Genomic DNA, 15,744 nt, shown 5'->3' with positions numbered 1-15,744 from the left:
GCCGCCAATGGTGATATCCGTTTGTTGTACGATATTTCTCGCCGCCTTAGTGGTGTCAGGATGAATACAAAGATGCCGCTAAAGGACAGAGCTGGTCAGCTATTGACTGACCGTACAGAACAGCTTAAGCGATGGACTGAACATTTTGAACAACTCTTCCGAGTTTCAAATGTCAGAGACCAACAAAACCAGCAGCGCACGACGCCTACAGTTCGTCGAATAAATCGCGTGAACTCGGAGGTGCCATCGCTGGATGAAATTGTAGCAGCCATCAAGAGTATGAAATCCAATAGAGCGCCAGGGATAGATCGTATTTCAGCCGAAATGCTCAAAGCTGACCCATGTTTGTCAGCCCAGATGATGCATCAGCTTTTCAGCAATATTTGGGAAACCGTAACTTTTCCGGTGGACTGGATGCAGGGCATATTGGTCAAAGTCCCTAAGAAAGGAGACCTAACGGAATGCGGTAACTGGCGTGGCATCACGTTGCTCTGTATTACTCTCAAAGTACTCTGTAAGGTAATCCTCAACCGGATCCAGGAGAAGATCGACGCTACTCTCCGGCGGCAGCAAGCTGGATTCCGTGCTGGCCGATCATGTGTAGACCATATCACAACGCTCCGCATTATATTGGAGCAGATCAACGAATTCCAGGACTCTCTTCTGCTGGTGTTCGTTGACTTCGAAAAGGCGTTCGACCGACTCAATCACGAAAACATCTGGGGCGCACTTAGGCGTAGAGGAGTTCCAGATAAGCTAGTCCATCTCATCGAGGCTCAGTACGAGGCGTTCTCGTGCAAGGTTTTGCACGATGGCGTCTTGTCCGACCCCATAAGGGTTACTGCTGGCTTGAGACAGGGCTGCATTTTATCACCGCTTCTGTTTCTCATCGTTATGGATGAGATATTAGTTGGAGCAATTGACAGTAGACCAAATCGAGGATTGCCTTGGAATCCTCTAACGATGGAGCAGCTAAATGACCTCGACCTAGCCGACGACATTGTCTTGCTCGCACAACGGCGAAACGATATGCAGAGCAAGTTAGACGACCTCTCCGAGAGCTCCCAGGCAGCAGGTCTCACAGTCAATGTAGCGAAAACTAAGTCTATGGTAGTGAACACTGACAATTCCATCAACTTTACAGTAGCGGGACAACAAGTTGAGCAGGTAGCCGCCTTTCAATATCTTGGTAGCCAAACAACGCCCGATGGTGGTACCAAGACTGATATAGCCACACGGATCAGGAAGGCCAGGGGTTCCTTTGCAGGTCTGCGAAACATTTGGCGCTCAAACCAGATCACTCTACGTACGAAAACCCGAATCTTTAATTCAAACGTTAAATCCGTACTGCTGTATGCCTGCGAAACGTGGTGCGTCTCAGCGGAGACAACGCAAAAACTGCAGGTATTCATTAACCGGTGCCTGCGATATATTATTCGTGCCTGGTGGCCTGATAATTGGATATCCAATGAGGAACTCCATCGTCGGTGTCATCAACGGCCGATAGCCACAGAAATTCGTGAGCGTAGGTGGAAGTGGATCGGACACACCTTGAGGAAAGGAGCGAACGAGGTTTGCAGAGCAGCACTCGACTGGAATCCACAAGGACAGCGTAGAAGAGGCAGACCCAGAGGCTCATGGCGACGGAGCTTAGCCAACGACATCCGGGCTGTAGACGAGAACCTGTCCTGGCGACAGGTAAAAGCCATGGCGGGTAACCGTCAGCAGTGGAGATCTCTGATTTCATCCCTTTGTTCTGCCGGACCGGCGGACATGGACACATAAAAAAAAAATAAAGTAGTTCTACTTGCATACAATGGGAAGCCCTTATATTGATGGGAAGCCCTTAGGTGATGGTGGCTACCCCCATACATACATACATACAACTCGAGAACTAATCAAGCAAATGAAGCAAATTTGGCATGTGGAGGTTTTTGAAAGCAAGAAATGTTTCTATGGTGGTTCGAGACTTCTCCCCCCTCTGGAATATAATCGAAGTCACACATTGGCAAATGAATCGTGCCAGTTCAATTAATCTGTTTTACTTGTCTCTGACTTTTTCGCGACCTAACGTAAAATCTATTTTGATTAAAGTGTGTAGAAGCGCTTGGTGAGAAGAATGGTAGAGTGGGTAAAAATTATGATATGAGGGCAAAAATATATTGAGTAGTTTATAGTGGTAAGTAGGACTCCAATCCACAATTTCTCGGTTGGTACCCGAGTGCTTTAGGCAATTAAACTATTACCACACCCATGTATTAGTTAGTCCCAAATTTAATTACGTCCCTCCAGTCTAATCATTCCATTTACGTACACATACGCTCCCCCGTCAACGGTAATTATTTTTTGTATGATTGCTCTTTTGCAATATGTGTGCATCAATGAATTGAGTCTAACCAGGGAGGGACATAATTAGATTTGAGATTAACTAACACATTGGTGTGGTAATAGTTTAATTGCTTAAAGCACTCGGGTACCAACCGAGAAATTGTGGATTGGAGCTCCACTTATCATTAAATTACCCAATATATTTTTGGCCTCATATCGAAATTTTCCCAGTTTCATCCAGTCTACCGTTCTTCTCACCAAACGCTCTTCCACACTTTACCCAAAACAGTTCAATTAAATTTTCATTCATTTAGTTGCAAGCGTGAGTCAATGAATGCGGATCCTGGAACCCCCTCTGCATAATTCTGTGTGGCTGTTCTGTTACTCACATAACCTGATCGTGGCGAAAACAACATTGATCTAAGTCTACGTGCTTCTACCGCGGTACAGAGAGGCTATATTTGTCGGGATTGAATCCACAACTCTCTACGCAATTCAATACCATCAATCGTGTAGTTAAAGTCTATCGGATTTTTAATACGGTAAAAGCACATCACTTCACATTTGCAACGCTTTACAATAAAAGTTCAGTTTTCGCCATTCAATAAAAAAAAATCGGATAAACCCTGCAAACGCCGGCAGTCGTCTTCATTACCAATCGAAGCAATCAGTTTCAGCATACATAAACTTGCAGCCAACACCTGACAGTAACGAAATAGCAATATTGCTGCCTTGAGGAACGTCTACTGAGATCCTGCCTATTTTATACATTTAAATGATGTTCCGAACTATCAGAAGCCTCTTCCGAAACAGGCCATATTTTAAAAATAAAGGTGTATGCAAAATTAAAAACCAAAAACACATTGCATATTTCAAGCATGTATCTTCGTATCTCGAAACCTCTTGACGGATTCAAAAAAAGCAAAGCCTGGGTGCTAATTCCGTTATCGAAATTTGACCTTCTGTTTTTATACGACAGACTTCGCAACCAGCTGTTAGAATACAGGACAGTGCGGGGTCAGTGCTACGATGACGGATTCAAACGGAGTGGTTTTTGATAAAGCTGTCGATAAAAGCGGGACCTTTCTCAGTAAAATTGGCATCAAACTTCGATAGATTTTGTTTGTCATGTTTGTTTGGAACTTAATTTACGTATTTTTTATTTTCCCAATATTTGTAAACTTTGGAAATTGCTAACCTCAACAAATGCTGTCCCAAAAAATAGTCGTCTGAATTTTCAGTTCATTTAAAAGCCAATTTGGTTCGCTCTGTGCGAATTTGGGCGATATGCTTCATCTATCGAATATTTCCGATGAATTTAATCAAAATCATGTTGATGCCCAATAATCATATCGGATCTAACTGATTGAAGACATTCCATTTCACTTTCATCAACATAAAATCAAGTCATAATGGCTCTATACTGTGAACCAATCCCAATCCGCACTGTCAGGCGAATGGATGCGATTTTCAGTTCCATCGACGCACTACTCTTCCATCGAATACGTACAGCCCTACTCGATCGATTACCTCCTCTTCAACCGATCATTCAATTTCGAAATTAACTAGTCATTGAAAACGGTGCGAAAGTGAGTGAAGTGTCGATATTACTAGCGGAAAAACACAAACAGGCGGAAAAAAATCTGGTCAAGAATGTTCGAGGAATGAAAAAGATGTTTATTGATACTTATTACAACATGGTTTTGAACCAGCAACCCAGCAAGTAAAGAAAAACTACGCAGCATAAACCACTGTTGCGTGATCAATCCACCATAATCGTACTATATTGGAAAACGGATTTCGTTCTGTTAAAATATGTGATTGCAGACTGTTCTTTAGGAGATGGAAAATTTACCAATGCGTGCCAATGCCAGCAATTGAATGCGATTACTACAGAGATAAACACGATTGAACATTTTTGTTTTTTTTTTTTGCAGCACAGCTATAGCAAAGATCTTACTAAGGCAGTGCCAGTGGCAGCACAGCAACTTGAGACCTTTGGAAGTGCACCGGTACCTACGATTCCATTCGCTCATTCGCACCGGGGCTCCATGTGGCTTAACGTTAAGGTATGCCAAGCCTTCGCGCCTAATCGTCTTATCGGGTGGGAAACGTAAACAATTTCACTTTTCCACATTTTTACTTTGGCACGTATCAATTTGCCACACCATTCATTCGTACGTACGAATCTAAGATGGTTAAGTTTAAAACGGTTCGTAGTTTTAGTTGCGAAATTGAATTTTTAAAGGGCGCAGTGTCCTAATGGTCGATTTTGAAACCTATACAAGGAAACATAATTTATCTGTTAATCGTGAGTCCTAATTATCAGCTTGAAAGGTAGTTTTTTTCTACTCAGACATAATAAGGAAAAGGAATAGCAGCAGTAAACATTGTATTGAACACCTTTTTTTCTTCATATTACCCTTGCATACATTATTCGACAACAGAAACCGTTTGTACGTAGTCGCACTCCAACTCGATCAAAACAAGAAACCCGCATGTGCGTAACCGTCATACCACGCCTGTCTGTTGGACTTTCAGTTTTCAAGCTTGTTCAATTGCGAATCATCAGTGCCACGAGGAGCGCAAGCAACCGACTTGCCGTGACCGGTTCGAGCTTCAATTGCCGGAAGATTCATGCTCTACAAAGCCATCAAAATACGTTGGCTAACTCGTCTAGCAGACTACTCCAAATTAGCTAAGTTATGGAATTGCTTCCAGCAGTGAGGAACTGTTCCATTTCTTTCGAAACGATACTTTACGGAATTGTAGAAGCAGCATCAGTCAGTATGGTTCAAAAACCTTCCCGACTAGGAGATCACTACCTCCATGGTTTCACAGGCAAAACTTTCATTGCGCTTTTATACGTTTTCCATTTGTCTGCAGTTTCTGTTCGCTCTTTTTCTTGCTCATGGAACATGGGAAAACCGTTTCCCCACAGCCAGCGGCGGTAGTTGTATACAACCGGTGCTATTTCGAAATGTAATATGCATTAGCAAAAGCAGAAGCTGGGCTGAACTGGCTGAAGTGCACAGTCAGTGGGAATTAACAATTAACCTTGTTGTTAGCCTCATTTAATTTTTCTTTTCTCTTCACCTTTCTCGGGACCAGCACCAGAAAGGGCTTGCAAGCAAATTTTTCTATTCAACGACCCACCACACCGCGCGCACATTGCGGTAGGTGTTGAGTTCAGTGGGACTTTAAAACACGATGATGAACATTTGTCTTACGCTTTCGCTTCTCGCTGGCAGAGTGTCTAAATTCTAATATGCTGCGTTTTGTTCAGTGTTAATTAACAAGCAGAACTTGTTAGGCGAGAAATATTAATAATGATACTGATGACATCGAACAAAATACGGAGGTGAAAACAAACCTACACTTTGGTTTTGTACATTAGATTTACACAGATGTCGAAACATCTAAGTTATACAGTTTAGTTAATACAGTACAAATTTGAACCGAAAAGTCCCAGAATTACAAACGATTTTGGACGTGGGTTTACTCCAAGGGAAATTCGTTAAAAAATAAAAAAAATCAACCGAGTAAAGTGTGTTCAGATCAAAATTGGATAAACAAGAATGCGTGTAAATAATTTGAGTTGGCCCAATATTACTCGGCGTGTTCGAAGAATTTATCTTTGGGCACCATCTGCACATTGTTTGCCGACATACCACTCCATGGCCTTTGTACCTTGTACCGCAGAATTTCAAATCCGACCAAAACAGCACGCAAGCGTGCTACTTCTGGAAGGGCGGCAGACGTTTTCTTGGACATTGATTCACGTAAATGTTTTAAGTAATGGTCCCGATTGCAATGATAAATGGTCAAAATTTCAAAAGATAAGGTAAACGAAATATTTCTTAGCGAACTTCGACAGTTTCATATGATTGAAAATGTCTGCCATATTTCCCCATTCGATTTGCCGTACAAAACCCCTGCCCAGGAATCTGTTTGTGGTCTTTCTTGATGTGGGTTTTGTCGCAGGTTCACTACGCAATCGAACTTCGTCAGCATCATTGTGTACAGCTTCCGGGAACTTAAGTTGGCTGTCTTTTGTTTTTCGACTCGATTAAAGCCACTAGCTTCTTATAAGTCGATAGTTTGGCTCATTTTTTAGCTCGATGCACGGTTGTAAACGGCGCTCCCAGCCTGTGTGTGATATCTCGAACGGAGAGATTGGGATTCCTACTGAAAGCACTGGAAACTTTGTTGTCATCACTGCTGTCTCTAGCTTGCGATTTTCAGTCCAATTAGCTTCGAGGTACGATGCTGGTCCAACAAGCCAGTCGTCGTATGTTCGAATCTCGGACAGACGGTGCTAACTAGATAGAGCCAGTAGGATCGTTAGACTGGCCCCGTAATTTTCCCGTAATTCTTACAGCCGGCTGCGAAGTCTGTCTATAAAGAAGGGTAATGTGTGTCTAATGACGGTTTAAGCCCACGGCTTTTGTAGCTTGCGATTTCCTGCTGATCTAGACTTCCTGGACGTTGGTGCGTTGCTTCTTGGACGCTATTTTGATAACTGAAGAGCAATTGTCAAAATAAAAATAGATGCATCATTCTGCACACACACACACACCAATAAAATGAGGGATGCTTAGATTTTTTTAATCGAAGCGCCCTCTAATGTAGAAGATTTTACGATAGCATTATTTTCCATTCTTCACTAATTACGCCAGATTGCAATCAAGACAAGCATCAGTAACGTAGTAGTATCTAGCGTTAGAGGTAAATTTAAGCGATTTGGTCATACATTCCGGTTATCTCCGTTATAGTAAATCTATATTATCCCACTAAAAAGTGATTTTCGTTAAAGTTATAGAAAATTTGCGTGAGTACCGCCGATTCGTTCTAAATTAGACGCGAGGTGACGCATACGGGCTACTGCTGGTACTATTGCAAACAACAAAATATAAAATATAACCCATGGCCCGCAGAACCAAGTAAATATGTAAAGTAAACACACAAATAAATGAATTCCGCTTGGCTTAGCAGAAAATGTGTTTTAGCTGCTTCCAGATTTAGCCGTTTGGGCATTTTATGGTTGCGCAGGTTAACTAAAGAGTGTGTGAGCGAGATCCGTACAGTGCAAGTTTGTTTATATCGCTTTGACAACCACGTGCTTGAGCATGTGAAATGAATATTTAGGCGCGAATGAGAACGAACGAGGCTCTCACACACGGAGTGCAGTGTAATATAAGCTAAAGTAGGAAGACACGTTTCTCACTTGGAGAAATCGTTTAGGGACAGCGAGTAGGTGGGGAAATTCTTCTATCATTTTAGGCTTGTCTTAGGAACTAACGATATGGAGAAAATACATTGAATCGATTCTGAGGAGTCGAGTGATTCGGTTCTAGACGTCTTTTCTTTTTCTAGTTTTAAGTTGGCCCCTTCATAGTGGTGACAGTAAGTGAGGTGGTTCCCTATTGTATTCACGCTGGCTGCTGCACGTAATCTCCTTCTGAGATGGCTTGTAGATCTGTAAGGGGGGAAGAGGCTGTAGCACCCCTACCCTGCGCGGCCTATTTGAATATATTCTGAGTCCAGATTTTAACCCCGGACTATATTGATCGCCGGGAGCTACACCTAATCCGACTTCCATATTGGCCCTCGAGACAGTCTCATAAAAATGCAAGCGAAAGATAGGTGTACAATTTAGAAATATTTCTAGATCACGAATATGATCAACCTATTGCAATGAATGACCAAAACTATGGAAATATAGACACCTAATGGCTTTGCGGTGGAACGTGATTACGCTGTATTTAAGGGCACCAGTTGTCAACAATTTTTTCGTACACCGCGCTTCAAATAAGCCGACTGATCAACGTAAAACGAACGATAGTCGGGCGGTAGAACTACAGAGCTCATTATTGAATGGCGTGAAAAGCAAACGACCCAAACTGCTCCCTTGAGGAACCCCAGATGGATAGCAAAACATCTCCGATTACTTCCACCGGTAAGGTAATCATCCATCTCTCCATAATTTCATCCATCTCTTGAAGCAGAAAAATTGCCAAGCTTTTCATTCTAATTTCATAAAATATCGTGGTCACGATCGAAGGCTACAGGAGAGAAAATTCGATCGAAATTGCCAGTGGGCGAAAAACAATTCTCGCGTCACTTTTGATTTCGTCCAATGTAACAATTCCACCATATTGAGAAGAACGAGATCGAAGTTCTTCGAATTGAACTTTAAATTGTTTTAAAATGAAATAATTTTCAGTCATTCACTCAACGTGGTTGATGAATATTAACATTCAATATTTAACGGAGATTTTAAAAATTTAATTAAAACTAAGCAGTTTTGGTTTATTATGGAAAAAGTTACATTGGACTGTTTACCATCTCATGCTGTACTTTGGACGTTTTTATTTTTCCAGGCTATTGCACATAAATTAAGCGAGATCACCGCAAATTACGTGCGTTGCCGTGCTACGCTATTTTCGAGGCTATTTTTCAATATTAGGCCGCTTGTTTCACTCAAAATGCACAAATAATGCGAAAAAAAACTTTCACTTGCTAAACGTCCAATGTACAGATTGGGTTTGTTTTGATTTTTTTTTTGCACTTTGGACATCAGATGAGAACGACCGAAGTAACAGTCAGTCATCCGTAATTCGAATGTGCACATTGGACATTTTGATAATGCAAATTTTTTAACCTCAAAATAATTCTATTTGGGCAGGTGTTTTTGTATAATATAGAGTTTAAAAAGAGCAATAATTTGTTGTGATAAACCGGATTTGTTTACATTTGTTACATTGGACGAAATGAAAAGTGACGCGAGAATTGTTGTACATAACTGAAAGAACTCCGTCTGATCTAGCAGCAAGCCAATAATTGAGCTGGTTGATAGCGGTTGCGGCGAGTAGAACGGTTATATGAAAAATGTTCAAATCAATGTTCAATATCAAAAAGGATTTTTTGAAATAAGCTCAAAATAATTCACATTTTTCATCTGCCGTGTTCGTGCTACTCAAAAGCATACTTTTGGGTAGGTAACCCTACCTCGTTTTTCTTAGGATTCACGAATGACCAGAACAATTTTGATGGTTGGTAAGTTGGCTTGAATTCGAGATAAATCCCCCGTATCGTGTATCGACCTTTAAATAACTGCGTTAAGTAAATTTTCTCTTATAGCCGTCTGGTTTCGGTGAAAACGATGATGTCAAAGTTCGACTCCATCGGGGAATGGAAGTCATTAATTTTTATGCGCAATCCACGTACGTTTTGGTAATAAACCAGCAGGTGTTCACTCAACGTGCTTTTATTGAGTGAGTAGACCTTGCACGCTAGATGACAGCGAACGCAATTCTCTAACCAACTGGATCGCGGTTGCTCAACTTTTATCGCTTTTATGTTGAATGGCTCGAAGCCACCTTGCTCTTCAGTTAACGACAATGATGTCGATGTTACAGGTGAGCAAAACGGCTCTTTTGTGTGAGCGTCTCTGAACAATTCATTTGCTGCTGCGAACCGATGCAAATATGCGGCTCATGATTCTCGGTTCATTTGCCCGGCAAGCCGCCAGTTCGGTAAATTACGTTTCACGGATGAGTTTTAACCGCCTACTTAGCTTCGAGGTACGATGCTGGTCTAACAAGCCAGTCGTCGCATGTTCGAATCTCGGTTAGACGGTGCTTGCTTGATAGAGTCAGTAGGATCGTTACACTGGCCTCGTAATTTTCCTGTACTCTAAAACAGCTGGCTGCGAAGTCTGTCGATAAAGAAGGGTAATGTCTAATGACGGTTTAAGCCCATGACTTTGCTTTTGGATGAGTTTTAAGAACCGTGGTACTTTTTTAAGAGCCGTTATTTGAACGCTCTTTCTGGTGAACCAGTTCATTTAAACGGCTCGTGTCATTTGCAAAACCAACAGAGCTTGTCATGCTGCTTTGGAATATTATACGATGGACATGATTGCGATATGCCATGATATAAATCATCAGTGGCGACTCGTCCGCATGTTCAACCTGTTCATAGGACAGGCAACAAAATTCAACCCGACAATATTTTTTTTCATCACTAGTTCATGATTTCGTTTGAACCGACGCATATGCAATACGATTAATTCGGTAAATTATTAGTTTAGTTTACGAAGCTGCTGAGCAAACCGTTCAACACGACGTTTGAACGTTGCTTTGATCTCAATGCACAAGCATATACCAACACATTATTCCTGGTGTTGATTCTGGGTACGAAGGAGATAAAAAGAGAATGTGAAACAGCTTTTACTCGAAAGCGCGCATTATTGTCTCATTACTCGTTCATCTTCAGCATTGAACAACTTACTACCACATATCCCTATGGCCTGCGCTTTGATTCCATTTTATCTAGTCACGAAGCTAATGAGCAAAACGTTCAATACGACGCTTGAACGTTGCTTTAGAGATTAGCACCAGGAACAACGTATAGAGCTTGCTAAGGGTTACAAAAACTTATCGTTTTTCACTCAAACGTATGTTTTTTACCGGGGTATAACTGGGGGAAAACAAAAACAAACGTGTAAAATCAATATAAAATCTAACAACAGCAACAACAAATCGCGCGTCGATGTGTGCGTGCGGCAAACGCCAGCACGCTCAATTGGTACGAAGGGGATGGCATGCATTATTCGCAAAATTTTCTCATTAACTCGTTCATCTTTAGCATTGAACAACTTACGCATATTGCTTGTGGTGCGTGTGGTGGTTATTCTTGAATTTGGTTCAATAGGTAAATTGAACGGAAAGTCTTAGGTTCGTAGTTAAAATTCAGAGACGAGTTTGCTGGTAAAGTAAACCGCCGTATTCGGTTGTTATTTAAATAATAGGGGTATTCACGTACCGCTTGTTATGTTGCGTATACGGAGTATTGCGTATTTATACTGCCGTTACTCTGGCGCTTCCATAGAAACCGGAACTGCTATGCGAATTGCGGCAGCGTATACACGAAATACACCGTTTACGCAACCTAGCAAGCGCTACGTGAATACCCCTAATGTTTGTTTTATAAATAAAATATAGAATTTCGATAATAAAAAAAAGCTGCATATTAATTTGTATTTTTCGCTGGTTGAACAGGTAAGCTAAACCACCACGAGTCGCCACTGTAAATCATTAAATCATTTTCAAGCGCCATTTTTCATAACTTATTTCGCTTAACTGAATCATACGCCGTGTTGAAGTCTGTGATCAAGTTGCGGGTCTGCAGGTTATATTTCTAGACTTTATTTATAATATTCCGTCTAATGTGGATCGTCTCTCTTGAAAACCGTTACGCTACGACAGTGCAAATTTGTCCATCCTCTCAAAACCTAGCTTAATTCATCCTTGAACAGCATTTCAAAATGTTGTTTCCAGTGATGCCTGGTTATTCTGTTTTCACATGTTATAATGAATAACCGTTATTATATGTACCATTATATCTGGGAATATTTTAGTTAAAGAATATTCAGTTTTTTTTGTAATAGGAAGGAGGGTACATCGGATGTAAACAGGTTTTTAATCTGCTGAAGTTTGATCAACTGATAACGATAACTAAGTACTCAACAATCGATGATTTACTATTTACAACCCAAAATTAAAGGTAGAAACAGTGTAATTGAAGCAATTTACCCTTTTTGTATTTATTGCCACCATTTTCCTAGTCAACATCTAACGAACATCTAGACGGCGTGCCTGCATAATTTGTGCCATTTTACTTTCAACCCTTCTAATGTGTTTCCTACTTCCAATGGCTTCATCTTTACGACGCTCTTTAAGTTGAGCTTGCTTCAGACGAAACACCCTGTGCGTAAAAATTTCACCCAAAAACACAACGATTGCCACAGCATTAAAAGCAAAATAGTAATAGAACACATTTCTCCACACCTGCATGTCGAATATTTTCGCACCATCCGCCTGTCCATCTAACCCTTTCCTGCTGCTATTCCGATTCCTTTCGATCTGATACAGATACCCCTTCAGTGGAATCTTCGCCAGCTGATGCGCTACTATTCCACTTTCCACGCAACGGGTCGTGATCTGATTGAAACGATCCACCAACGGAGAGTTCTTCGGCAGTGCCATCGTCGTGGAAAACTCGAACACATGCTCGTTGATCACGTGGATAAAACTTCGCAACTGCCTGTCGTCGTAAAATCGTGACTTCAGCACATCGGACCTAATGTCATGGATTAGTACGGCCGATGAACGAAACTGCACCATATCACTAATCAGAACGGCTCCGGTAACGTTATTGTTTGCCACGGTTGCTTCCTGGTATAGTTTCCTCTGCAGGGTACTCATTGTGGAGTATTCAGCATTGTCGGGACGAATGAACTGCCCGTAAGCTACCGGCACTTTAAGCTCAAGATTGCTACTCAGCAGTGCGTCCAAATCTTGAATATCATCCATTTTATCGTTGTTCGTATTCAGGCGTTTTATTATAACAGCCTGCCAAATCGAGTACGATACCAGGTTGTACAGCAAAATTCCGCAGATAGCTGTTCGCGCGTTAGAACGTTTCGGTAGTTTCGTGGACACGGCTAAAGTTACGGCGAGGATGTGCATGACCGCTGCCATGTAGGTTTCCTTGCGGACTTCAACCGGCTTGTAATCAACTATTTTCAGTATCATCGGAAAGGTAACAGCTATAACAACGTTGACGGCATAAAAAGACCACGTGTAAGTGTTAAAGAATACACGGTCACGACTGCGAGATTGGTAGAAATTTTTCGGAACAATGAAAACCAGCTTTGTCGTCATCAAATACTGCAGATACTGGACGTTTTTGGTCTGGTAGATGTGAATGATGCGAGTGTTGGCAGCCAGGTCAACCTGACCGCTTTCAATCAGTTCCAAGGAACCTCCTAAGGAGCCGTTCGGATACACGAACCCGGTCGATAACTGGCTGGGCAGTATAACAAATTTCGGTGTGAAGTTCATCGTCTGCTTCATTATATCTACGATTTCTCCATCTAGATAACAGAAACGTACGAGCGTGTGATTTTTGTTGTAGATAGGTTGAGACATCAGTTCGACGTTCGCAATTGCAATCCGTAAAGGATAATGCTGTAGGTTTTGAACCCGATCGACTATTATCTGCTTGGTGCGGTGAATGTTCAGTCTAACCTCATCCAGAGATTGCATAGCGTGACAGTGGATATTTCGTCCATCAATCGTAGACGGTTCCGTCAGAAATGGATTGAATACACATGATTCATAAGACGTGTTATCCACTCGGTTTAACAAAATTACATTAGGCATGGAATAGTCGATCCATGCTAGGCGAAAAAGATTGACAATTTGTTCCTTCGTAATGTATCTTCCACTCACAATCAATTGAGCGAGAGGATTCAATCTTGCCACACTGGGAATTAATGATTCTTTGAACGTTCGATACGTTCCTCTGGTAACAAATGTTTCTAACCGGGAGTATCCGTTTATATTGGCGCTGCTGAAGGTGGATCTACTGCCAACTTTTAGAAATCTGTGCCAAAAAAAAGAGTGCGTTAGTACGAACGTTTTTAATAAGAAGGTCCTGGTGAAACTTACTCGTCAAAACTGTACAGCACCAGGGGTTTGTTAATTGAGTTCAGTATACATTGCAGTGAGGCTGGTAGCCCATCCTGGACGTCGTGGGTTTCTATTCCCGTGAGGTACTCAGCGTCTCGCATGTAACGTTTGACAAATTCTGCAAAAATCAGATTTACCGTGCTGGAGCAATAATCCGTTACCGGTAAAAACGAATTTGCTGCTGCGGCACTCGTGAAAAGTACCAGTAGCACAAGATACCACATTTTTAACTATAAGCTTCGGGCTCAACTTGGTGCAACCTTTTATATGGCACCAGGAGTGACTGTATTGTGCGATTAAATTTTGTTCCGTCACTAATTTTTATCAAACACTAGACGTGCTGCTCTAACAATAGGCGGCAATTCCGATCGGTTTACTCGAAGATTATCGGACAAACGCATCGCGGGGAATCAAATATTAAACGTATATTAACTTGTTTGCTTTGGAAAGGGGGACACACTAGCAAGAAATGAATTTTGTCAACTGTTGACAGATTAGAATCATGAGGTGTTTACTCATCACTATTAGCGCTATAGAAAATTTAATATACAGTGTGACACATATGTATTCGAACAAAAACAAAGTCATATATTTTTGTAAATAAAGGCTGAATTTCGAATTTTACTTTTAGAAGTTGTTTACCCATAGATGCAGAACGCAACAAACAATCATTACTCTGTTGAATCGCCTTTTGCCTGAATAACACGCTTCAAACGCTTTTTAAAGTCGTTACATGCGGCACGCACTACTTCCATCGGAATACCATCCCATATCTCGTTGATAACTTACTTAAATTCGTCCAAATTATGATATTTATAATCAATGAGCTTCTCCTGCATGTACTCCATTTACAAGAAACCAATGAGTTCAAATCAGGAGAACTTGGAGGCCATTCCTTTTTCGATATGAAATCCGTTGGATTGGCTTTGCACCACGTCTTCACAAGATTTGCAGTGTGGCTGGAGTTCCATCCTGTTGAAAGCCGTAATCTTCTCCACCATACATTACCCGACAGTAAGGTATAAAATTTTGTTCTAAGACCATTTCCTGATATTATTTTGCATTAACTTGTCACACCCTTGTTAATAAATACAAGAGGAAGTTTACCTTTCTTAGAAATGCCTCCCCATGCCATTACCGTTGATGAATTTTGGTATCGTGGTACATTCCGTTTGTGCTTTGCAACGTCTATGATCGAAACCGACCATAGCCGATCATTTTGAGCATGATGCGGTGTTTGAAGAACAAACAACTTCTCGTCGAAACACCGTGCCGACAGAGCAGCAGTTAGCATCTTTCCTGCCGTTTTTGTTTAGTTGCTCCCGTTAATCCAAGGATTTTACCTTTTTTGAATGCTTTCATATCCAGATCCATTTTCAAAATTCAAGAAGTTTTCCTTTTGATATTCAGCTGCACTGCCATTTTTCGTGCGGACCGGCCGCAACTGCGACGAATTCATTCTCGAACAACCTTTTTGACCTCTGTAGTTCTAACACTTCGTGTTCTTCCGGTTTTTTTACGGTTTTCAACAGGTCTCGTTTCGACAAATCTTTTTAGTGAATAGTATACAAATCCTTTTTTTATGCCGCGATGTTTGAGGTCACGAAAAATAGTGCCACATGTAGCACCGTTTAACAATTTATTTGTTATCAACGACCGTAACTCAAACTCTGGTACGTGCACACTGAACGAGACACAATACGAAAATGAAACTACGTCAAGTAAGACTTAAGGCATGATACCACACACACACACATGATCTTAGTTGGATTGTATTAATTGTATATGCCGCTGCAAGCATAAAATGATTTTTGTTCGAATATATATGTGTCACGCTGTAGAAGGTGGATGGTGTTTGGAAATGTAATATCTTACT

At 41.3% G+C, this 15,744-nt stretch overlaps 2 protein-coding genes across 4 annotated transcripts in view; both read right to left on the bottom strand.

Moving 5' to 3' along the window:
• Window positions 1-15,744, bottom strand: part of LOC128734025 (ras-related protein Ral-a) — a 55,372-nt gene that overhangs the window by 23,846 nt on the left and 15,782 nt on the right. The window lies entirely within an intron of this gene.
• On the bottom strand, window positions 11,967-14,092 carry LOC128746205 (uncharacterized). The gene is made up of 2 exons (XM_053843251.1): window positions 13,848-14,092; window positions 11,967-13,782 (listed from the first exon to the last, which is right to left on the bottom strand). Exons 1-2 carry the CDS (start codon window positions 14,090-14,092, stop codon window positions 11,967-11,969), a joined length of 2,061 nt encoding a protein of 686 aa, XP_053699226.1.

The sequence above is a fragment of the Sabethes cyaneus genome, chromosome 1 (assembly GCF_943734655.1).
Source record: "Sabethes cyaneus chromosome 1, idSabCyanKW18_F2, whole genome shotgun sequence".
In the NCBI taxonomy this organism is placed as follows: Eukaryota; Metazoa; Arthropoda; class Insecta; order Diptera; family Culicidae; genus Sabethes; species Sabethes cyaneus.
This window is presented reverse-complemented; position numbering and strand designations above follow the sequence as displayed.